The sequence below is a fragment of the Bidens hawaiensis genome, unplaced genomic scaffold (assembly GCF_021521415.1).
Source record: "Bidens hawaiensis isolate Kalapana, Puna unplaced genomic scaffold, B.hawaiensis_p1.1 tig00033206_1, whole genome shotgun sequence".
Classification (NCBI taxonomy): domain Eukaryota; kingdom Viridiplantae; phylum Streptophyta; class Magnoliopsida; order Asterales; family Asteraceae; genus Bidens; species Bidens hawaiensis.
This window is the reverse complement of record NW_027495689.1, coordinates 89,361-113,608: the sequence shown is the minus strand read 5'-3', so window position 1 is coordinate 113,608 and position 24,248 is coordinate 89,361. Positions and strand designations below refer to the sequence as shown.

Sequence of the window (24,248 nt, the reverse complement as noted above, 5' to 3'; positions counted from 1 at the left end):
TAGCTTTTTTCTTTTATACAACTCAACTTTATTTAGTATCAATAAACATGACAAGTATTAAATCGATCAAGTTTTAAACCCATCTGAATTAATGTAACAAATCTAATATTAATATCATATTTATGCATCATCCGTTCGTTGACCTAATAACCAGTTAACTAAATGCTCTAAAATAAACATAAAAATTCTATAGTAATAAGTGATTAAATGCTTTCAAAACTAATCAAGTGTTCATTCCCATTAATCAGATTATAAGTCACACCACATTAATTGTTAACACCCATTTGATTTCAATAGAAATATTACATTTGAAAGAATCACAAACAAAAGTCGCTACCAATTAATAATGGTCTAAGCTGTAGACATGATAAACATCATAAACATTATATGATCGTGATCATCTTACTAAGCCAACACCACGACTCATGTTCTTATTGCCAAACCTCCTGTTGCTGCCTTCGTACTTAGGAGCCAAGCCCAACCTCATCATGTCATGCATCTCGATCACCCGCACTCTTCGTTGTCTCTTGCTGTTTTCTAGTTCCTCATAACATTCGTGCATCTTTCTTTTTGCGGCTTCAAGTTTCCGATCTTCAACACTTAATTCCTTGTCCAAATTACTCTTCAACGGACCAACAACAGATTTTGTGGGATTTTGCATCTTCCTGGTTTCAACAGTAGTACTCCTATGATCTTTTTCCACAACTGTTAATGGTTTGTTAATCTTGACTTCTTTCTCCAACACAACCGTCCCTAATCGTCTCCTGTTAATCTGCCTCTTTATTAAATCAACGGCACGCTTTGGTTTTTGATCAGTAGTAATATCATTAGTCTTTCTTGGCACCGCTACCGGTGGTTTTCCTCTTTCTTGTTTGTCCGTTGGCACGGTCGTTGGTTTCTCGATGATCGGTGGACCAATCTTTCTTGGCACCACCGGTTCTTGTGGACAAGCAGCTGGCATGATATTATTATTATTATCATTAGCAGCCATCCAGTCATCAACAATAAGTCTCCATGCACGGACGAGGCTTCTTGCTGTATGCCTAACATCTTTGGATGAATGATGACAAAGTCCGCTAACAGTCACTCCGATCTTTGATATTGCTTCAAGAACCTTCATAGACACCGCCATTTGCTTTAGCTTTGACAATAAGTCACGCAAGATGACGCCTTCAGACACATTAAACCCACTATCAAGAATGTCGGCTTTGATTCTTGAAACCTCGGCGATCGTTCTTGTCTCTTCTTGTGTTTCTTGAATGCAATCAAGAACGACCTTAACCCTAATAAACTCCGAACCCATTTGTCGATCGATATGATTTCAAGAATTTTAAATTGAGGAGAATGAAAAAGTAGCATTAGCTATTTGTAATTTGTTGCTTTACGTTGTGACGGGGTGTGGAGATGCATATATATAATTATGGAAACTCAAGAGTTAGCTTACAACTTACAAGTTGCTATAATCTCGGAGTGGAGATAAGAAATTAAACGGTATAATCATTTCCTAAATTAAGTTATTTTAAATTTAAATGATATCACAATCTTGTTTAGTTACTCGTTAATTATTAGTCGGTTCACTCAATAATGATTGTTATACTCGACAAAAGATACCAATACATTATGTTGCAATTTTCTTCAATAAATTACCTTTAATAAATATAGTAAGTGAGGTAGTTTTACGCAAGATAATATTTTTATCCCTAAAATCAAAAACAAAAATAATAGTTACGTAAATAGTGAAAAAAAAAATCTAAACTATAATTTTGTAGATGGATATTCATGTTAACTATGTACCATTACAAAATGCAGCCATCCAGTCATCAACAATAAGTCTCCATGCACGGACGAGGCTTCTTGCTGTATGCCTAACATCTTTGGATGAATGATGACAAAGTCCGCTAACAGTCACTCCGATCTTTGATATTGCTTCAAGAACCTTCATAGACACCGCCATTTGCTTTAGCTTTGACAATAAGTCACGCAAGATGACGCCTTCAGGCACAAGTCAAGCATTTGCTCACGTAGGTGGCAATGTCGGCTTTCATGTTCGGCCACCAGTAAAGTGCCTTTAAATCATGATACATTTTATCTGAGCCAGGGTGGATAGAATATCGGGACTTGTGGGCTTCGTCCATCACCAGAGTTCTCAACTCTCCGAACCGTGGAACCCAAATCTGGTTCTCAAAATATCGGACCACGTCCGATCTGGTTTCAAGTTGCTTGTTCATGCCCCGCATGAGTTCCGATGGAAGATTATCATCTTTCAAAGCTTCGAGTTGCGCCTCGCGAATTTGATCGGGTAAGTTGGCATGAATCGTGAGCTGCAATGCTCGCACTCGCCTGGGTTTATCTGTTTCTTTTCTGCTGAGCGCGTCGGCCACTACATTGGCCTTGCCAGGGTGGTACTTGATGGCACAATCATAATCCTTAAGCAGCTCGACCCAACGACGTTGTCGCATGTTCAGCTCCTTCTGATCGTAGATATGTTGGAGACTCTTGTGGTCGGTGTAAATGGTAAACTTGGTACCGTACAAGTAATGCCTCCATATCTTAAGGGCAAACACCACAGCTCCGAGTTCCAAATCATGGGTCGTGTAGTTCTTCTCGTGAACCCGTAGTTGTCGAGAGGCTAAGCTATAACCTTCTTGAGTTGCATCAGCACACAACCGAGACCTTGTATCGATGCGTCACAGTGTACCTCAAAATTTTCCGTTCCCTCGGGGAGGGCTAGAATAGGGGCGCTACAGAGTTTGGTTTTCAACAGTTGAAAAGCGGATTCTTGCGCGTCACCCCAATTGTACTTAGTGCCTTTGTGAGTCAAAGCGGTGAGGGGTTGAGCAATCTTTGAAAATCCCTCGATGAAACGTCGGTAGTAGCCGGCCAGTCCTCGGAATTGCCGCACCTCAGTCGGAGTCTTAGGTGCTTCCCAGTTTTTGATGGCCTCTACCTTACCGGGATCGACATGGATACCATTCTCGTTGATCACATGTCCTAAAAAGTGAACCTCGCGAAGCCAAAACTCACATTTCGAGAGTTTAGCATACAGTTGTTCATTCTTCAATAATTCCAGAATTACCCTTAAGTGTTCTTCATGATCAGCTTCGTTCTTGGAGTAGACAAGAATATCATCAATGAAAACAATCACAAACTTGTCGAGGTACCCCTTGCATACTCGATTCATGATATCCATAAATACGGCTGGTGCGTTGGTTAGGCCAAAAGGCATAACCGAAAACTCGTAGTGACCATACCGTGTTCTGAATGCCGTCTTTGAAATATCTTCTTCGCGCACTCTTAGTTGGTGATAACCAGATCGCAGATCGATCTTCGAGTAGTAACTCGATCCTTGAAGCTGGTCAAACAAATCATCAATTCGGGGTAAAGGATAACGGTTCTTGACCGTCACCTTGTTCAACTCCCGGTAGTCGATACACATGCGGAAAGTCCCGTCCTTCTTTCGGACAAACAAGACAGGGGCTCCCCATGGCGATGAGCTAGGTCGGATAAAACCCTTATCCAACAAATCTTGCAACTAAGTGGACAGTTCCTGAAGCTCCGCCGGTGCGAGCCGATACGGGGCTCGTGCTATGGGTGCTGCACCGGGTGTCAACTCGATTTGGAATTCGACTTGTCGTATAGGAGGGAGTCCGGGCAAATCATCCGGGAAAACTTCCGGAAAATCTCGCACAACTGGTATATCTTCAATTCGCTTCTCCTCCGCGGGTTTCTCAACAATCTGCACCAAAATTGCCGGATGACCCTTTCGTAGGTACTTCTGCGCCTTCGTGAGGGTAATGACGCTGGTTGTCATGCCGCTTCTCTCACCTCGGACCGAAATGATTTCGCCGGAAGGGGTAGTAATATGGACTATCTTGTCGTGACATATAATCTCCGCTCGGTTCTCGGATAACTAGTCCATGCCGACAACGACATAGAAACTACTAAGCGAAAAAGGAATAAGGTCGATATCAAAGACATGACCTGACAGTTTTAACTTACATCCCGCAAGTACATGAGTCGTTACTATAGTCTTACCGTCAGCTAATTCAACAGGAAACTTAGCATCTAACGGAGTTGGAGTTAAGTCTAAGAGTTGGCTAAAGGCTTTCGACACAAAACTCCTATCAGCTCCAGTGTCAAACAATACAGAAGCAAAACAATCGTTCACAGGGAACTTACCAGTCACCACGTGCGGATCATTGCGGGCTTGACCCGACCCAATTACAAAAGCTTTTCCTTTGCCATTGCTTCCACCACTACTGCCATTTCCATTACCTCCATTGTTGTCGTTCTGTTTCAGCTTGGGACAATCTTTCCTAAAATGACCTTCCTGCCCACATTCGAAACATCCCTTCGTCGTCATAGGTGGTTTAGGAGCACCCTTTGCCACAAGGTCTCCTCTACATTCCTTCGCCTGGTGACCCATCTTTCCGCATCTCTGACACTTGACACGGTCACACGGGCCAACATGATGATAGTTGCACCTATTGCACTTCAGATATTTCCCAGCATATCCACTCGAACCTTGCCCGCAACCGTTGTTATTGTTGTTGTGATTCTGATTGTTAAAGCTCCGAGTGAATTCGGGCTTACGGTAGTGTTGTTGCTGTGGGAGGTTCGAGGATGAGGATCTGGTGTTGTCAAACTTTCTCTTTCCACTGCTCGGGTTGTTGTTGCTGTTGTTGTCATTCCTCGGGTTGTCACGGGCTTTCGCGGTTGAACCCCTAGGTGGTAACGCACCTTGGGTCACAGCTTGATCCATCAGTTTGTGAGCTAAACGGATCGCCTGTTGAATCGTGGCTGGTCTGGAAGACGTCACCATGCCCTGAATCTGCGGTGCTAACCCATCAATATACATTTCAATCCTCTTACTCGGCGGATCTACCATCCGCGGACACATCACCGCTAACTCGTGAGAACGAGTAGTGTAGGCTTCGATTTCTGAGCCCACCATCTTCAGCGACCAAAATTCTGACTCCAACTTTGAAATCTCTTCTCTCGGACAGTACTCCTCTCGCATCATGTTCTTGAACTCCTCCCAGTTCATCGCGTTAGCCAGTTCCAATCCAAGGATCTGTACGTTCGAATTCCACCAAGTGAGGGCAGAATCCTCAAGTGTTCCAACAGCGAATTTGACCCTACTGGCAGGGGGACAATTACACATCTCAAATGCCGACTCGGCCTTCTCAGCCCAACGCAGGAAACCTATAGCTCCCTCAGTGCCCTTAAACGAACTGGGCTTGCAGTCAAGGTAATTCTTGAAGGTACACGTTCCACTTGGACCTCCAGCTTGGTTCTGAACATGTGCGGCTAAAGCGGCCGCCGCATGGTCGTTCAGCAGAGTTTGGAGTTCAGCTACAGTCAAGTTGATGTTATCACGTCCGTGTCCAGCGTTTCTTCCAGCCATTTCCTAGAATCACAGCATAAGATGTTGAACATGAGTTTTTCTTTCATATGCAACACGCCATACATGTAATAAAAAGATAGGTAAGAAAGAAATAAGAAACAACATCACATCACAACCATATATTAATCTAATTAATAATTCATGATTAAAACCATTGTATTCGCTACAAAGTATTTCCAATCAATCTTTAAAATCATAGAAAATAATAGTTCGGATGGAGACAACCCCTCCATCTAAGTGTCATCATCACTAGATGTCATCATCTGAGGACACCTCTGAGTGTGCCTCCTCCTCAGCTGGTTCTTCCTCCGGTTCTTCTTCAGGTTCCTCCTCGGGCTCCTCTTCGGGATCTTCTTCAGGTTCCTCTTCAGGCTCTGCCTCAGGCTCGGCCTCAGGCTCTGCCTCAGTTTCTGCTGCGTTCTGAGCAATTTGCATTTGTAACACATCGCAACGCTCTAAAGCCATCTCGGTTCGGGTCCTTGCTACTTGGAGTTGCTCTTGCAAGTCTATCATCTTGGCTTGCATCTTTCTCATAATTTTCATCTGTTGATCACTAGCCTCTTGCATTTCCTTCATTGCCGCTGCCATGCGGGCAATCTCCTCCTTAGTCTCGGTTCCGTCTTTTAACAGTCCGGAAACGTTGGCTCTCGTATAGCGCATGTAACCCACATCACGCTCCAAACAAGAAACAACAGCTGCGAGCACACGCTCTACAGGTTTGGTTATGGGTGGTAGGGTGTTGGGATAAGAAGGATGGTTCGGATGAGGTAACGGGGGAACTTGTTCGCGATAGACCATACGTCTGATCATGTTAGGGTACCAATCCCAGCTAACGTCGTTTTCGTATATGCCTCCGGGTAGGCGGTACCTCTTCGGTGCGGGAGCTTCGAGTTCCGGGACTACTCGGGGTGGCGATGCGGTAGGTAACTGCGGTTCCTTCCCGTGAGCATGAGTCATCGGATCAGATGATGATGAGGGTGGCGTCGACATCCCTACAGGTAAGCCGTGTATGCGCGCGTATGAGTGAAAGATGTAAAGAGATAAGACTACAAGACTACACAAACCTATGCAGTGCGTATCATTATAACTAATGGGTCGTCGCGGTTATAGTCTAGTATGCATGCAGCTTCTAGTTCGCTATAACCAATGGCTCTGATACCAATCTGTCACACCCTCAAAATCCACTAACGGAGTTTTACCGTCAGAGGGTGTGAACTAACAGGATCGGAATCATTAGTTATAATCAAACCATAAAACAAAGTTTCAAAACCATGAAAACGTTTACGAGTAATTAAATGCGGAAGCGTAAAACCATAGAAAACAATGTTACGTCACGCAGGACGACTTAAAACCCAATGATAACAGTTTAAAAAAAATAAGTTTGCATAATTAAAATGTTTCAAGCAATGCATGTTCCTAAACCGCGCGCCCGCCTCGGCTACCTGAGAATAACATACTAAAAGTGTCAACACAAGGTTGGTGAGTTCACAAGTTATATAAAAATAAAGCGTTTAGCGTTTGCGTTCAGCGTTTTGCGTTTTGCGTTACAGCGTTTTGCGTTACAGTGTTTTGCGTTACAAGATAGTGTTATGTCAATTATATATCTATAGGTAGCTAGCCTATAAAACAAGTATCACTAAGTGTTCGACACCGAAGCTGACTGTTTATCATTTGCCTTGCCACCAGGTCATCCAGACCATGGTATGTGTTTAGCCAAGATTACACCCACTCGACATCCAGTCGAGTTTAGCGTTGGGTGGGGTTTGTCAAACCCAGTAGTACTACTCAACAGTGACTCGCTATTATCCAAATATTAAACGGTTCGGTGTGAATGAAGGACTTTAGTTAACGCGTTTGCCACTTAGTCTTTACAAGTGATATATAATCTATACTAACAAAATCTTAAATGCGTTTTCGGAGGATGTTATCTCCCCCAAGTAAAAAGCGTTTAAAAAGTTTAAAATGGGAAAGTGAAACTCACTGTTTGCGAAGAAATTCCCAAATTAAATCACCAAGATGCGCGTCACAGAAAAACTCTCTCTAGCGTTCTAAAACAACAAAGAGATTTTTCTAAGTGTCGGAATATTATCGAGTCTCTAGACCCGGCACATAATACCTATGCACATAACATGTTTCGTGTTTCGTTTGTGAATCGTGTGTGACTTTAACAAATACATTTGTGATACGATACGTGTGTGAGCAATTATTTATGTGTCATGTATTAATAATGTACATAACTAGCAATTATTCCCCACAAGGGCAATTTGGTCAAAACACGACAACTATTTAGCAAGTATTCCCCGCAGGGGCAATTTGGTCAAAACATATCAATTAACTAGCAATTATCATGTTTCATGCATTTTCACAAAATTCAGCAGCTAGTTTCACCGAGACAGAAATTCTACTTGAAAGATTGTACTATCTCACCGATCACAGCATCACAATTAATTTACCAAAAATTATCACAAAAGCATATATTTCTTAGGTTTCCAGAACATATTTTATCATACTTTTATTCCACATAGGTTTCTCACAATCATCAAATCATTACAGCAAACTCATAACAGTTAAATTCATGCGCAACAGAATGTTATTTGCAATTCCCGTTAAACGAAAAATCCAATAAATGCAAGACCACTTGGGTTAGGTTCCTAACTCAATAGGTCAACTTCCAGAAGTGGAACCAACACAATTGGTCTCGTAGTTCATGAGATATAACATTTACAAAACAACCTAACAGCAGGTCTAACAACTCAGCTTTGCACAATGTTTTTGTAAAATCATAAAAGTTAACATCTACTTGTCCAAAAAATACAATTTTATATTCTTTAGAAACTAGACTCAACCTAGTTTACTGTAGTATCAATAATCTCAACCCATTTTCACGTTTACACTTCGTTACAGTCAATTAAACATCAATAACACAATCTGTCCAGAAACTGTTTGCATCCAAACTCAACATATTAACTATCTATGGACCATCATGCATTCATATAACACTCTAGACTCCATAATCACTATCCATGCACATCAATTACACATTACATACATGATTAGGGTTTTTGTTTGAACTCAAATCAAAGACACAACAATTAACATGTAACAATATCAATTCTAGTTATCAAATCATCATCAAATCAACAACAATCATATTAACTTCATACACACACATAATCGGCCATCTAGGGTTTTCAATTAACCCATTAAACATCAAATCAAGTATAAAGGATGCATAGGGTAGTCGATTATACCTTCCTAGCACCTTAATCTTCAATCAAAGGCTTGAAATTGATTGTATATATGTGTGTATAAGTCGACGGCAGCCAAGGTCACCAAGGGGGGGTTCCGATCGGGGTTTGTGTGGGAGAGAAAATAATAGTTAGGGTTTATTATTATTAGTATTTATAAAGATACTATGTTACACTCAAGTCCCTCAACTTTCGATTGTTGCTTTTCTAGCCTAACTAACTAGTTCTAGTACATTGAGTTAACGTTTATAACCATGTTATCACATAACACATAAGTCTAACACATAATTATCACATAATTACTGTTTTGACGTTTTTCGTTTATTCATCAATCGTTTGCGTCAACTTGTTTGCGTTTCGGTGCAATTCCCGAAAGACTACACATGTAGTAAGTGTTAAGAGTCATTTAAACCCTAGTTTAAATGTAATGAGGTGTGCGTTATAGATTCAGTGATCTTAAGTTTGAATTGACGGAGTTGAGTTAACGGAGTTAACCTGAAATTGACGATTGTCACATCATTCCCATGTTAAAGAATTTTCGTCCCGAAAATTTGAGTCAAGTCGTGATGAGTGTCTGAAAAAGTAAGAAAAATTTTCAGTTTGTCATAGTAAATGTTACGGATGGTTAGTCAAATCCTTAATCAATTGAGCCATTAATGATTTAAATATTGTAATTGATATTTATATAATTGGTTCCAATTTTATATTAATGTACAATTTATTGGTTCTAATTTTATATTTATGTAAAATTTATGTAAAATAATAATATTAACCGATTGACTGATACAAATGTTAACCATTGGATTATACTAAAGTTAAATCCATAATCTTTCTATATTGAATCCTATTGATGAAATATCAATTAATTATCTAAATTATGTATTATATATTAATTAAAAAACATTAAACCTGCTGGAAAGAAACAAAGCTTGTGAATGAAATCAATCAAAATTAATACAATAAAATTAGTTTTAAAACATAATTATAGTTATAGTATACATAATAAAGAAATCATAATTAATTATTAATTATAATTATTAAGTTGAAACATAATTATAAAAGATTCAAAATTCAAAATTAAACATTAAATGAAAGATGAAAGAGAATATTTTAAGAGAATTGATGAATCTTATTTAAATTTATTATTGATTTATTTTATTAAGATGAAAATCAATTAATAATCTAAATTATATATTAATTAAAAAACATTAAACTTGCTGGGAAGAAACAAAGCTTGTGAATGAAATCAATCAAAAATAATAAAATAAAATTAGTTTTAAAACATAATTATAGTTATAGTATACATAATAAAAAAAATCGTAATTAATTATTAAGTTGAAACATACTTATAAAAGATTCAAAATTCAAAATTAAAAATTAAATGAAAGATGAAAGATAATACTTTAAGAGAATTAATGAATCTTATTTAAATTTATTATTGATTTATTTTATTAAGATGAAAATTAGAGAAACCATTGATATATATGAAAAGTATAATTAACAACCAATAGGAAGGGGGGGGGGGGAATGGGCTTAAATCCTATTGCTTTAATAATATAGTTAGATTTTGATAATATTTTGATAATTTACAAAACAATTTGATTACTATTTATATTCTAATTTCAAAATTTTATTATCGTTTCTATTTATATTATATCTTACATAAATAAGTATATGTAATGCATAGTTATAAAATTGATCACGCACTCAAATTTCACCGTACATATTTTAGGTCAGTGGAGGTTAATACTTTGAGTATGGTAATTCTAAACATTTTTGGTATACGATTAATCATTAATTTATAATTAATGGTCCATATTAATAATAATGATTTGACTAAAATATATTATTTTATATACATTTAAATTTTGACTATATTGTTACATTTAAACAACTTAATATAATTGTGTTTATAAAAATTAATAACTTAAGGACTATATACAATATATACAATATACAATATTGTATATATATAAAAAATATCTTTGGTAATTGTTTACAATATACAATATTGTATATATATAAATTACAAATTCAAATTAACTTTCCGGTAATTGTATGCATCTTTGGTATATGATTTAGACTTTATTTTATAATAATGATAATGAATAATGGTTTGACTATAATTTTCAAACTTTATCTGAACTTTACAAAAATAAGTTACAGACTTTAATATTAACAAATTGAAATTCAAAATTATCTTTCAATCTATTTCAATTTTAAATCCAATATTATAATCTCTACAACTACTACGAACTATTTTGTACTTTCGTTTTAATTATTACTCGGGTTTGAAATATATTGTTAGTTAAAATACTATCATTTGAAACAATATTGAACAATATTGAAATATATAATTTATTTATAAGTAGTACAACATTTGCATTTGATTAAATTTATATGATGTTACATATATATTATGTTTTAAATATATTCCACCACGTGTAACACGGCCACTATCCTAAATCAATATTAGAATCTATGTTTCTTTTAAGAGATTTGAATCACTTAAATCTTACTAATGTTAGAAAAGAAAGGGCAAATTTGGATTTGGAAAATGAAGTTAGCGAGAAGGTAAAATGGTTGTTAGAGTGTGAGAACTATGAGTTAAATTTTGATGATCTTCTAAACTCTTTGAAATCTGAAGAATAAATTTAAGGTAACACTTTTTCAATAACTTAATTATGCATGAATTTGTTGTTTAAATTTATTATGTTTGTTGACATGTTTTTCCACCCATGTGTAACACGAGCTATACCCTAATACATTAATAAGTTAAAATAAACTAACTAAATCAAAAGTTTTTATTTTATTAGACCAATGCTTTTAGCTTAAATTTTGACCCTTGCTTTATTTTTATATGTCACTTAGTCATATCAATTATTATGTTTTTATGAATTTTGAGGTATTGATAATTTTTAATTTTCATTGTATTTTAGTTTTTTTTGTTTAAATATGTAGGGTTTTTGATTATGACGTGTTTAGTTTTTAACTTAAACATAAACTTTGATGTATAGATTCAACTTATCTAATTTATAATGCAACATTAAAAAATAAAAACCATGTGAAAGAAAGTCATTGTCGAAAACACCATGGAATAAATTTACCATTTGTAAACTTGAGGGAGAAACTTTTATTTTTTGAAGAAATATAGAAAACGAATCTTATACCCTCAGGAATCTCTCTTGTTGCATTATGTTGTAACTCTCCACCAAATCATCAGTAAAGTTTAACTTACAATATCCATATATAATAATCTAAAGGTAAATAAGCATGTAAGTCTAAATCATCTCACACCATTAAAATTCAACTTGTTGCATTATGTTGTAACTCTCCACCAAATCATCAGCAAAGTTTAACTTACAATATCCATATATAGTAATCTAAAGGTAAATAAGCATGTAAGTCCAAATCATCTCACACCATTAAAATTCAACTTGTTGCATTATGTTGTAAGTCTCCACCAAATCATCAGCAAAGTTTAACTTACAATATCCATATATAGTAATCTAAAGGTAAATAAGCATGCAAGTCCAAATCATCTCACACCATTAAAATTCAACATCTTTTGGAAACAAGAACGCAAAAATGCATGGAATAACCTGATCATTAAATAGTTATACCTTTTCACCAAGAACATATTCGTTAACTTGTATTTCAGTCAAGACCAACAAGGCAACAATGTCCCCATGGTTCCCATATATATCAAAAAAAGCTCATGTTGAGGTTTAATATTACCTGAATATAAGAAATCAAAACGTAAAATAACTAATATTGTAAAGGGGTTAACCAACCCAGATCCATTAAAATCAAAATACAAATCTAGTTTCCAGTCAAGTGTTGAACAGAAACCGAATTCGTTAACTCCTTTATAGTTCGGTTGCAGTTTAAAATATGTTTTTCTACTTGGAACCGAATAACAAAAAGTGAATCTTCAGATTATGTTACTAAATTCCAATAACAGTTTTAACTAATTTTTACTTTTGGGTACCGTCTTAAGCCCAAAATTGAGTTAGTTATGTGGTTTATGGTGACCTGTCGTGTTTTTTGAATTCTATTTATTTGTTTTAGGTGATCTCGTTTCAAACTGGTTAAATGAAAAAATGAACTACGGTGGAGCCGTTTAAATCAAACAAATATACAATTTCGGTTTTTGTAATATGGTTTATAGTTCGCTTCAGTTCTGAATATGGGAATCTAGTTCAAACTGAATTACAAATAATGATTTTCAAAGATTGTTCTTCATTAAAATCCAATATTGATATTAACCCGCTTTCATTTTTTGAAGGTATCCTTTTCGATCAAAATATAACATAAATGAGAGATATAAGTTACGATAATTACCTTAGTGTGATGCCTGTAAAGATGTCATGATTTAGATCAGTCTCAAACGCAACCTCTATCCAATCATTTAGTTAATGCTTTCCAAGCTGAATTCAAATTGACATTAAAAAAAATTAATAAGAAAATCTCCTAACTGATTAGGACAACGATATCAAAACAAATAACATCCTTGGACAAAATCAAATACCTAAAATCCAAAAACAAATATATAATAGCCAACAAATACCACAAAAGTTACCTATGACCGCACGTATTATGAAGCTTGTCAAGCAAAACACATGCACAACTAAATAACCAAAAGAAAACAACCAATGCAATGTCAAAAACTCATATAATTGTAGTAGCATTACTCTTAAGAGTTCATGAATCACTTAAAATATAGAACATGGGTGTAACCTGAGCATTGGCCTCCATAGCAAGATTCTCAAACAATTCACATTTCACCATAGCTCTTAACTATCCATTAGTCAAGATCCTTCCAAAAAGCATTACCTTTGACAAACAAATAATGAAATAAACACTTTTGTAAATAATAATTGATCAGTAAACTAAAGAAAATGATTAAATTATTCAAACTCAAAAACAACTCAAACGTGTACATGTGACTTAGAGAGAACATTTCATGCGAAACCAATAAATAACCATATTTCAAATAATATATACATGTGTTATTTAAAATTTCTTATTAAATTTGCCACTCTCAAAAGTTTTGACTTTTAATGCTCAAAAGTTCTTATCATATAGCTTTTAGCCAGCGTGTTATATGGGTTTATTTTAAAGCATGTAAATAACAATTTTTTAAACGTCCAAAAGCTGCTCGTTTCATTTCATACCATGCCCATTTGTTTTATCACTTATATTATTAAACCTTTTTAAGAGATATTTGCACAAATAAGTATAGGAGCAAAAGTCCTCGTGAAATTGTGTTGTTTGACCATAAGTTGATGAATCGTAACAATGAAAAGCTACTAAACTTGGTCACAGCTAAAAACGCTCCTAAAAAATGTTGAAAGGCGACTAACAGACATGTTTAATCCATTTACTAAAGAAAAAAGTTTTTCTATATTGACTATTCTGGTCAAAGTTAAAATACATTAATTACTAATTTGACCCTAAAAAGTCAAACAATCAACATAAACTTTTTTCCAAACATTAAGTAGTATAGGACCATTATATTAAAATTTATAAGAAATGATAACATACTTGAATCAAACATGGAAAGAGCACTCTTAAATTTTCATATGACATGGTGCTTCACAATATGCAATATTATGCATGCCTGCAAATATAGATTTAAGAAAGTAAGATAGAATGTACAAAAGTAAAAGAGCCATAAAAGATTCAAAACAATACTTCGCACCTTCCAGAAGAGAAAGTGTGATCGCACGAACGATTTCTTCACTATCAAAGTCTGATCATGGGTCCAACGTTTATAACAAATATTGAAGTATGAACATTAAAATAAGCAAATGATCACGGGTCCTGATCGCGAGCTTCTTTCATGAGATCGAGGTTAAGCATAACCTCAGAGTCGTTGGCTTCTTCATCTATGTTTCTCACCCTTCTTGAGTTTACCCCTATTTTGGCAGGGATGACAACTTCTGAGCCAAATATTAGAATGTAGGGTGTTTTGCTATGACTCGTTTTTTCTGTAGTCGGGATAGCCCAGAGAACACTTGGAAGTTTTTCTACCAAGTTCTTTTCATACCTTCCTAATCTTGCCTTGATTCCTTCAACGATGTTGTGGTTCATTCGTTCGACTTGGCCGTTAGATTGGGGGCATGCAAATGAGCTAAACACTTGCTTGATTTGCAGCTCCTTGCAACAAAGATTGAATGGTTTTTTTAGCAAACTGCATTCAATTGTCCATCACTATTTCACCCGACATCCCATATCTACAAATTATGTTTTCCCACACAAATTTATCAGTTGCTTCCCTTTGATGGAAACTAGGGGCATAACCTCTGGCCACCTGGTGAAATAATCCATAACTACTAGTAGGAATCACATTCTCGACTGCTTCGGGGAAGGGACCAACAATGTCCATTCCCCACATGTAGAAGGTCCAAGCGGAAATAACGGGTACCAAGTTGTGCTTTGGGTTTGTTTTGATAGGAGCATGGAGCTAAGAAGCTCTACATTTGTGAATGGCCTCCGCAGAGTCCTTGTGCATTGTAGGCCTATAGTATCCTAGGTTCATCAACCTAGTTACCACTGACCTCGGATCAGAGTGCGTCCCGCAAATGCCTTCGTGCACATCTCTCACAAGATAATTGCTCTGATCTAGTCCTACGTACACATCACAACAAAGGTCTCAAATACCATTTCTTGTATAGGACATTATCTATAATCACATATTCTTTAGCTTGAGCCTTAGTTTTATGGCTTCCCCTTCTTAGGTGGGAAGCTTACCATCCTTGAGAAACTCTAAGATAGAGGTCATCGGTGTGATTCCCTCTTCTTCGATGATATCTTTTATTTCTAGCTCCTCAATGGAAGGCTTTTTAATACTTCCACTAGGACCTTCTTTGTTAAATGATCGAAGGTTAGGGAAGCCAACTTACTAAGGGCATTAGCTTACTTAATCTGAGTCCTAGAGACTTGGGTTAAGGTGCAGCTTTTGAATCCCTTCATGAGCTCTTTGACCTTCTGCTTATATTTCAGCATTGAAGGTTCCCTTGCTATGAACTCGGTGTTCACTTGGTTAGCTACCAATATTGAATCGACAAAGGTGCTTAGTTCTTGGATCTTCATCACCTTCGCTAGGAGGAGCCCTGCAATCACACACAAACTCCGAGGCTATGCCTCACTCTCAAAAGATTTTTTTTTTTTTAAATTTAGTAGATTTCTTTATTTTGGGAAATTCCTTAAGAATTCCCTTGTTTTGTTTTTACTCCCGCACCTTAAAGCATGGGAGTATGAAAAGTTCCTGTAGTAACTAGAAGGGGGAGAGTCTTGTAAGTTGGGCCTTGGCAAAATAGTTTTGAGAAGCCAAGGTAAGACGCTATTCCTTACTTGGAGGATAACCCGGCCACAATACTCGAGCTTATAGGCCAAAGCGGAACAATTTTCATACAACTGGAAATCTATGTGGTCAACGTAATCATTTAAAATGTTACATTCCTAATATAAAAACCAAATTCATGGTGGTTCGTGACTAAGTTCGAAAAAAATCCATATGTTTATATTTTATTTTATTTTTATATATTTTGTTGGGGGCATTATCATTCATGGTGGTTCACGAGATGCTCCAACAACCTATACTTTTATCTCGTTAATTTGTTATTTAGTTGGGACAGTTAAAATGTCATGGAACGCTCGTGGGCCGTCCAACTCTTTCCCTTTGATAATTCGTTATTTAATTGGTACAGTTTAAATGCTATGGAACGCTCATGGGCCATCCAACTCTATCGCTTTGATGATTCGTATTTTGTTGGTACAGTTAAAATGCCATGGAACACTCATGGGCCACCCAACTCAATTGCTTTTATGATTCCTTAATTAGTTGGGCCATTTAAATTGCCATGGAAAGCTCATATGAGGCCAACACATAAAATATGTTTCGTTAGTTGATTGTAAAGCTAACTTATTTAAATAAATTTTAACTTTTGAACAAACCTCATTTCCTCATCTAGTTATCTCACATTGATCACATTGCTTAAGTCAACTCATAAATATTTACATAATTTAACCATTATCTTACAAACATTTGTCTTTGTTCCTCGTAGAATATCTTCTCTAAGAAACCATCATCGTCATCAACATCGTTCTGGTTCTCATGACTAGAGACTGGCTACTAGAATCACCAAAGAATTTGCTGCTGCTATGCCTACTATCGTGACTTAGATCTAGAGCCTCAACCAAATGGTTCTGCTACATCTTCTGCTCCAAAAAACATTCACTTCAAGAACTCCTTGAGTGCTAAACCTACTCAGTTCTATGGTGAGGAGAATGCCACTAAAATCCTTCAATGGTTCGAGAAAATGGAGAACGTATTCCATTGAGAATGCCCGAATGCCAAACGGACTTAGTTTGCCTCGAGCGTCTTCGAAGATCGGGCTCTCACTTGGTGTAACGCTTTCAAAGCTAACCAAGGAACCGAGTTGGTTGTGGCCATGCATTGGGACGAACTCAAGGAGGCCATGAAGAAAGAATTTTGCCTTAAACATAAATTGCAAAGGCTTGAGACCGAGTTTTGGGAACTCAAGCAAATTGGTGGTGATAACTCTACCTACTCCAACCGTTTCCGGGAACTCAGCCGGATAGTAACTCACCTTGTAACCAAAATGTCCCGTGATATTTGGAAATATATTCATGGCTTACCAACGATCTTATGTGATGTGATGGTTAGTCGTGGCCCTTTCTCCATCGGTGACGCTATGGACCTAGCTACTTCCCTCATAGGTGATCATGCTATGGATGGAACCTTGTCCTGAAATGACTTCAGGACTACCCTTGACAAGACCAAAATCGAATCCTCAACTGATGCTAAAGCCGAACCTAAACCCGCTCAAAACAACCATACCGCTCTCCGCTACAAAAAAACAACAACAACAATATGCGTAAAGCCAATCATCAAAACTATGCCGTTAACCAATACAATCACCAACCTCAACAAAACCAAAATGCCTCAAACATGAGACCCTACACCGGCCTTACCTATTATGAGCTAAGTGTAATCGACATCATCCTGCCCAATCCCCATGCCGTGTTTGCACCCACCTTGCTAACACTTGCCGTGTTCGCAAATTGTCCCACAACGGTCTGCGCCGCCTGCTCCTAGACCCGCTGCTACACCATATGCTCTATCTGGTATACCTATCACATGTGCTTGCTACAATTGTGGAGACCCTAACCATCTTTGCAATATGTTCCCTCAGCTTGCCCATGCTCATCAAGCCCAAGTTCTACCTACACTATACTATGTCACTGATGTTGATTGTTAGTACACGGTTTTGCGTCTCGAGTCTTTGTATCTATAATGTATCTTTTGTTTTATTGATGTAATAATTATTGATTTATTTCTCTAGTTCGTTAAGTTTAGCATCTAGTTCGTTAAGGACGTTTAACGAACTAGACCTAAGTTAAGTTCCCTCCTGATTTGTTAAGGATGTTTAACGAATCAGGGGGTGATTCGTTAAGTTAATCATAATTTATGTATGTAACGAAGTGGAAGCTAGTTCGTTACGGAATGTGTAACGAACTAGATCCATTTTCTATTTATAGAGGTGTTCACCTCTGTTAATTTAAGTTTGGAGTTTACATTATCGAATCTCTGCCAAATTACTCTCTCAAGCTTCAATCTAATATTATACATACACATACCTACAATTAATATAACATATAACATATAATCAAGTGTCATCATGAAATAGATCCGTAATCGTGTTAATTATATATATCAGATCTGAGACCTGAGGATTAGTTTAACGCATTCACAAGTGGAATCAGAGCTTTCGGTGTTCGATTACTCTTGATTCATGTGTTAAGTTGTTATTATTGGACTATTAATTGGTATTTTGGTATAGGTTTATATCCGATTTGAGTTTGGATTAAATTGAGTTGATCCGAACTTGAATGATTGTTAAGGTATTAGTGAGGTTTGATTGGAAGGAATTGGAATTTGGTTTGTTTTTGGACTGATTTGGTTTGGATTTGGTTTTGGCCAAAAACAGGGTAATCATTTTAGTCATATTGGTTGTGATATAAGGTAATTGGATTTACGAGATGGTGCGATTTGGATTCGCGTTGTGTTTCGAGTGTATTGATAGTTGAATTGGTTGTTTTGTGGTCTATCGGTTGAGTATTACAAATTTGTTACTGGGTTGATTGTTCATATTTTTTCCAGAGAAACTGGAAATGTATTATTTAATATTTGAAGATTTGAAGATTCAAGTTAATTCGTTAATATCTCTGGCTGATTCGTTTAATTGTTAAGCTAATTCGTTAATGGTATATGCTAATTCGTGGATGATTCGTTATTCAGTTCGTGTCAGCAAATTCGTGTGACACGTGTCTCACCTCGTTAACTGTTATTATAACAACTTTTGCCACGTGGAAATTGTTGTCAGAAGTTTGTTACAACCGTTGTAACTACCTGATTCGCTATAAGTTGATTCGTTATCAACTGTAGCTAATTCGCTACTTAAGTCGCTAAGATTACAATTAGTGATTCGTTAAAGGAAACCATCTGTTTTGTTAACCAATTCGTTATAATCTATTTCGTGTGAGATTATTCCATATTCGTCAAAATTACTATTTCAGATTCGTTAAAATCATTCCTAATTCGTTGCCTGAACAATCTTAACTTCGTTAAGTTGTGATTCGTTAACCACTGTTCACAGTTCGTTACTTTTACTGTTCACAGTTCGTTAATATAATTTTCAATTTTAACCCTTGGAGTTTGAGAAAATTGTCATTTAGCAAACATGGCTGGTATGTATGCATTAGTTTCCCAAAATATGTTAATGCAACAAATGTTACAACTGGATACCAAGATCGGTTAACATTCAAAGTGTCCACGTTTGATGAAATTTAGAGATTTTTCTAAATGGGAACCCCGTTTCCGTGCTCATCTAGGGTCAGTTCACCCTGATTGTTCGTATTGCTTAGATGAGGTTTATACCATTCCAATGATTGGGGATGAAACCATTGGTTTTACACCTAAAGCTATTTCGCAATATTCGGTTGAGGAAAAGAAAGCCTTAGAAATTGAAACGAAAGCTTATTCTACTCTTACTATGGCTTTACCTGAAAACATCTTTCATCAAGTTGGTAGCACAAAGATTTGTGCCTCATTATTCCAACACATTCGTATGAGGAGTATGGGTAACATTGCTGAAAGGAAAAAGGTTATTCTCAAGTTTCAATTTAGAAACTTTAACCTACTTAAGGGTGAGACTGTTGAAGAGTTGATAACAAGATTTAATCATTTGATAGCTGAGATGGATAAGATGAGGTTGGAAACTTATGAGATTGACAAGATTGAAACCATTAAAAGTGCATTACCGAGTTCTTACTCGACTTTCTTGATGGTTCTGAAAGAGAATAATTATTTCAACAATGAAGATTTGTCAGCATCGGAATTTATGCAAAAGATAGAGGCACGAGAATACGATCTTAAATACCAATAATCTTCAAAAGATAGTCAAGATCCTGCATTGTATGGTGGAAGTATGCCATTAAGTTCAACCATTTCTCCTATCACTGCATTTCTAACACAAAATGCAAGTGATAATACAACAACTATCTATAGTGATCCACGTGCTTGTTTCTACACAACTGGAAATACTGGATCATTTGGTATTTCTGGTTCATCTGGAGGATCCGGAAATTCATCACCTTCAAACCGAATCTCATCACAACCAAATGTAAACATGAGGGATGCCGAACAAAATTTTGCTTTCTTGTCTGCCTTCATGACTTTATATGAGAATCTGGTTAGTAGTAAAATTGCAACGAGCGATTTGACTGATGAAGACTATGAACAAATTGATCCTGATGATTTGGAACTGATGGACTTGAAGTGGAATATGGCTATGATAGTCAGGAAAGTGAAAAAGTATATGCAGAGAACGGGTAAAGATCTTCCATCTTTGAACAAGAAATTGGGATTTGATAAATTAAAGGTCAAGTGCTACAACTGTCAAGAGTTTGGGCATTTCGCTATAGAATGTGATAAGCCAAAGAAAGAGTACACTGGTCCTAGAAACCAAGATCAGAATACAGCTGGTAAAAGTGGAAGTGATGTGGGAAAGCCTTCTGGAACCAAACCGTTATCTTCTGGATCCCAAGCTATGTTGTCCAACTTAGATGCAGATGATTGGTCACAACGATTGTTGTGCCATGATAATCAAGCTAATTTGGTGATGTTTGGATCAAATGCAAGTGGGAGTGAGCTATCTTCTGATGCTGATACTGAGTCTGATTCGGATGCTTCAAGAGAAAATCTTCCAACCACTTTCGCATGTATGGCTAAACTTAGTGATTCAACCACGTCAGCTTACATGGCTAAGCAAAATGAGGTCAGTACTTCAACTTCTAAATTTTCTGTTAATGTTTTATGTGCCGATTGTGAAATCATCAAGCCTAAGATAGATTCCTTAAAACTTCAAATGATAATTTGCTAAAAGAGATTGTTTCTTTAAAGGACACTTATAGGCAATCCTTAACCTCTCAAATGAATTCAAGAGAGAAAATTGAGGCTTTAACTATAAGTAATCATGATCTTAAGGCTGAGTTATCAGTTAAAATGACTATCAATGATCAAAAATTTCAAGAAATTTTGAAACATAAATCAAAGATAACTGAGCTTGAAAATGAGGTTCTTGAGTTAAAGAACAAATTGGGCAAATTCAGAAATTCTTCCTTTTTGCTAAACGAAACAATTAAAGTATCTGGTAAGCAAAAAGATTCAAAGAAATAAATAGGTTTTGTTGAAATTCCACCACCTTTTCAGAATGATTATACACCAAATCCTTTTGCTAGAAAAGAAGAGGATGTGATTGTCAAAGAACCTATGGTTTCTGAAAAAGTAAAACTAGTTAAACCTGAAACAGTTAAAGCCCAAACTATAACTCAGAAACCTCATGTTCAAAGCAACAAAGTTTTTGTTGAAAATATGGATAAAGTCATTATTGAGGATGTGTTCGAACCTGAAATCATACACAAGAACAAGAGCATTCCAAGTTCTAACCACATACTTTGTGAACCTCATGAATTTGAGGAGGCTGTATATGGTTCACACACAACTCAGGTGAAACAAGAAAATTATGTTAAGGTCAAACCAATGAGAGCTAAGAAACCAGAAAAGCCCAAAATTTCTGATGAGGATTTGTTGCATTTCAACAATCCAAATGATTCCAAGACATCTACTGATCGTGTGTTTAAATTAAAGGGCATAGACACGATGTTCACTAAGAAAGACATTCCAATTAGTATCATTAAACTGGAACTGATTAAGAGTGTTTTTCACAATGAAACCTCCAAGATTCAAGATCTTGAACGTCAGTATGCTCAAGCTAATACATCAGTTTCATCTGACCCTTTGACTAAAGCTAAGAAAGTTATAAAACATGCTAAGAGAGTTCAGTTTGTAAAATCGACTGGAACCAATACTTTGAAAAGTTTTTCAAATTGTTCTAACCTAGATTTTTATTTGAGAAAGAAATCAGAGTCATATGATGATTTAGCTAAGAGTTTTACCAAGAATGTGAGTCATCATTATCCTTCTGTGTCATACGTTACTGCTAAATCTCAACACAATCATGTGGACATGCGAAGTTGTTTCCTTTGCGGTCAACAAGGTCATGTGGTGAGAAACTGTGGACAGAAGAGTTCTCAGAATCTTCACCCATTTGTCAAAGATCAATCAAAACCATTTCCTTTGATAAAAGAGATTCTGAAACGACCTGTGTCGTATGATGATGATACTCACATCATGTTCTCAAACGAGAATCCTCGAAAGGTTGTTCATGTGAATGAAACTTACGGTCATGTTAAACCAAAGTTTGTTCCAACTGAACCATTATGCAAAAATGTGAACTCAAATGTAGTTCAAGCTGCTTATCTAAGACGCAAGTCTAAGAAGCCTGTAACTTATTCTCAAGTTGCTGAACAATAGTTGAATTCGGCTAAGTTTAATGTTTCTCAAGAAAACCAAAAGGTGCCCAAGACTGAGGCCTAGGCTGCCATTTTGAACTAATTATTTTCTTTGTGTGTAGGCTACATCCAAGACCATTTCTGGTGAAAACTGGATTATGGATAGCAGATGTTCTCGTCATATTACTGGAAATCTCGACCTTTTAACAAATGTGAGAAATATTCAAGGAGGTTAGTGGCGTTTGCTGGGAGTTCTGGGGGTATGATCACACAAGAAGGTGATGTTTCGAATGGACATGTTACTTTTGAAAAAGTCAATTATTGTGACAAGGTATACCTTAATTTATTGAGTGTGTCGCAAATCTGACAAGCAATACACTACAATATTTACCGATAAAGAATGTCTGATTTTGAAACCGGGCTATGTGATTCCCGAGGACATGGTTATCATGAGATTACCTCGATCAAATGATATTTATGTCTTAAATATGAGTTCTAAAGTATCAACATCTATCGAAACATGTTTTATCTCAAAAGCAACCGAGAAAGACTCTATTCTATGGCATCGTAGAATGGGTCACATTCATGTTCGTAAGATGAACTATCTAATGGCAAAAGACCTAGTTGAAGGTGTGTCTTTGAAGAACTTTAAGTTCACCGATCGCTGTATTGCTTGCAAAAAGGGCAAACGGAAGAAAAAGTCGCATCCTTCTAAGTTATTAAATTCCATTGATACTCCTCTTGAGCGACTTCATATGGATCTTTTTAGTCAAGTGAATCGTGCGAGTACTTCTGGAGATTGGTATTTCCTGGTAGTTACTGATGATTATTCAAGATACTCATAGGTCTTATTTATGAGTTCGAAAGATCAAACACCGGTTCTTGTTCAAAATTTAATCACTAAGATTGAATCACTATACAAACAGAAAGTGAGGAGAATTCGAAGTGACAATGGTACTGAATTTAAAAATACTGTATTGGATTTCTTCTGTTTACAAAAGGGAATTCATCGAGAATACAGTGCCCCATACGTACCACAACAAAACGGTGTAGCTGAGCGAAAGAATAGAACGTTGATTGAAGCTGCTAGAACTATGCTTGTTGATTCAAAGCTTCCTCCAATTTTGGAATGAAGCGGTGAATACTGCTTGTTATACACTCAATCGGGTTCTAACTGTTAAGATACTCAAGAAGACAAGTTATGAGTTGTTGAATAATCGTAAGCCTAACTTAAAGTACTTGGAACCATTTGGGTGTCCTTGCACGAAGTTGAAGAAGGATGTGGGTAAGTTTGATGAAAAAGCCATTGAAGGGTATTTCTTGGGTTATGCTTCTCCTAAGAAACGAGTATTTAACTTCACGTCTGGTTGTGTTGAGGAGTACTACCATGTGGACTGTTAAAAGTACACCACACCTCCTCAAGGAAAGGTCCTAACTGGATGTTTGACTATGATGGCCTATTTAATTCATTTACTCCAACAACTGATCAACCAGATGAAGATTTGGTTCGGGCTTACTTTGAAGAACAACTGATAATTCCACGATTTTCAAGTTCAAATGATGTTGTAGCTCCAACCGATGTTCTAACTGAAGATCCTGATAATGATTCTCCATTTCTCTTTGATAATGCATCTACTCCGTTTGATGAT

General features: G+C 36.4%; 1 protein-coding gene across 1 annotated transcript; it reads right to left on the bottom strand.

The window, feature by feature from the left end:
* Positions 1 to 397: 397 nt before the first annotated feature.
* LOC143584611 (uncharacterized) lies at positions 398 to 1,303 on the bottom strand. Its single transcript, XM_077066626.1, has one exon. It carries the CDS (start codon positions 1,301 to 1,303, stop codon positions 398 to 400), a length of 906 nt encoding a protein of 301 aa, XP_076922741.1.
* Between the last annotated feature and the right edge of the window lie 22,945 nt (positions 1,304 to 24,248).

Excerpts from the sequence above, each read along its gene's own strand:
- LOC143584611 (XM_077066626.1), bottom strand. The coding sequence starts at position 1,303 with ATGGGTTCGGAGTTTATTAGGGTTAAGGTCGTTCTTGATTGCATTCAA.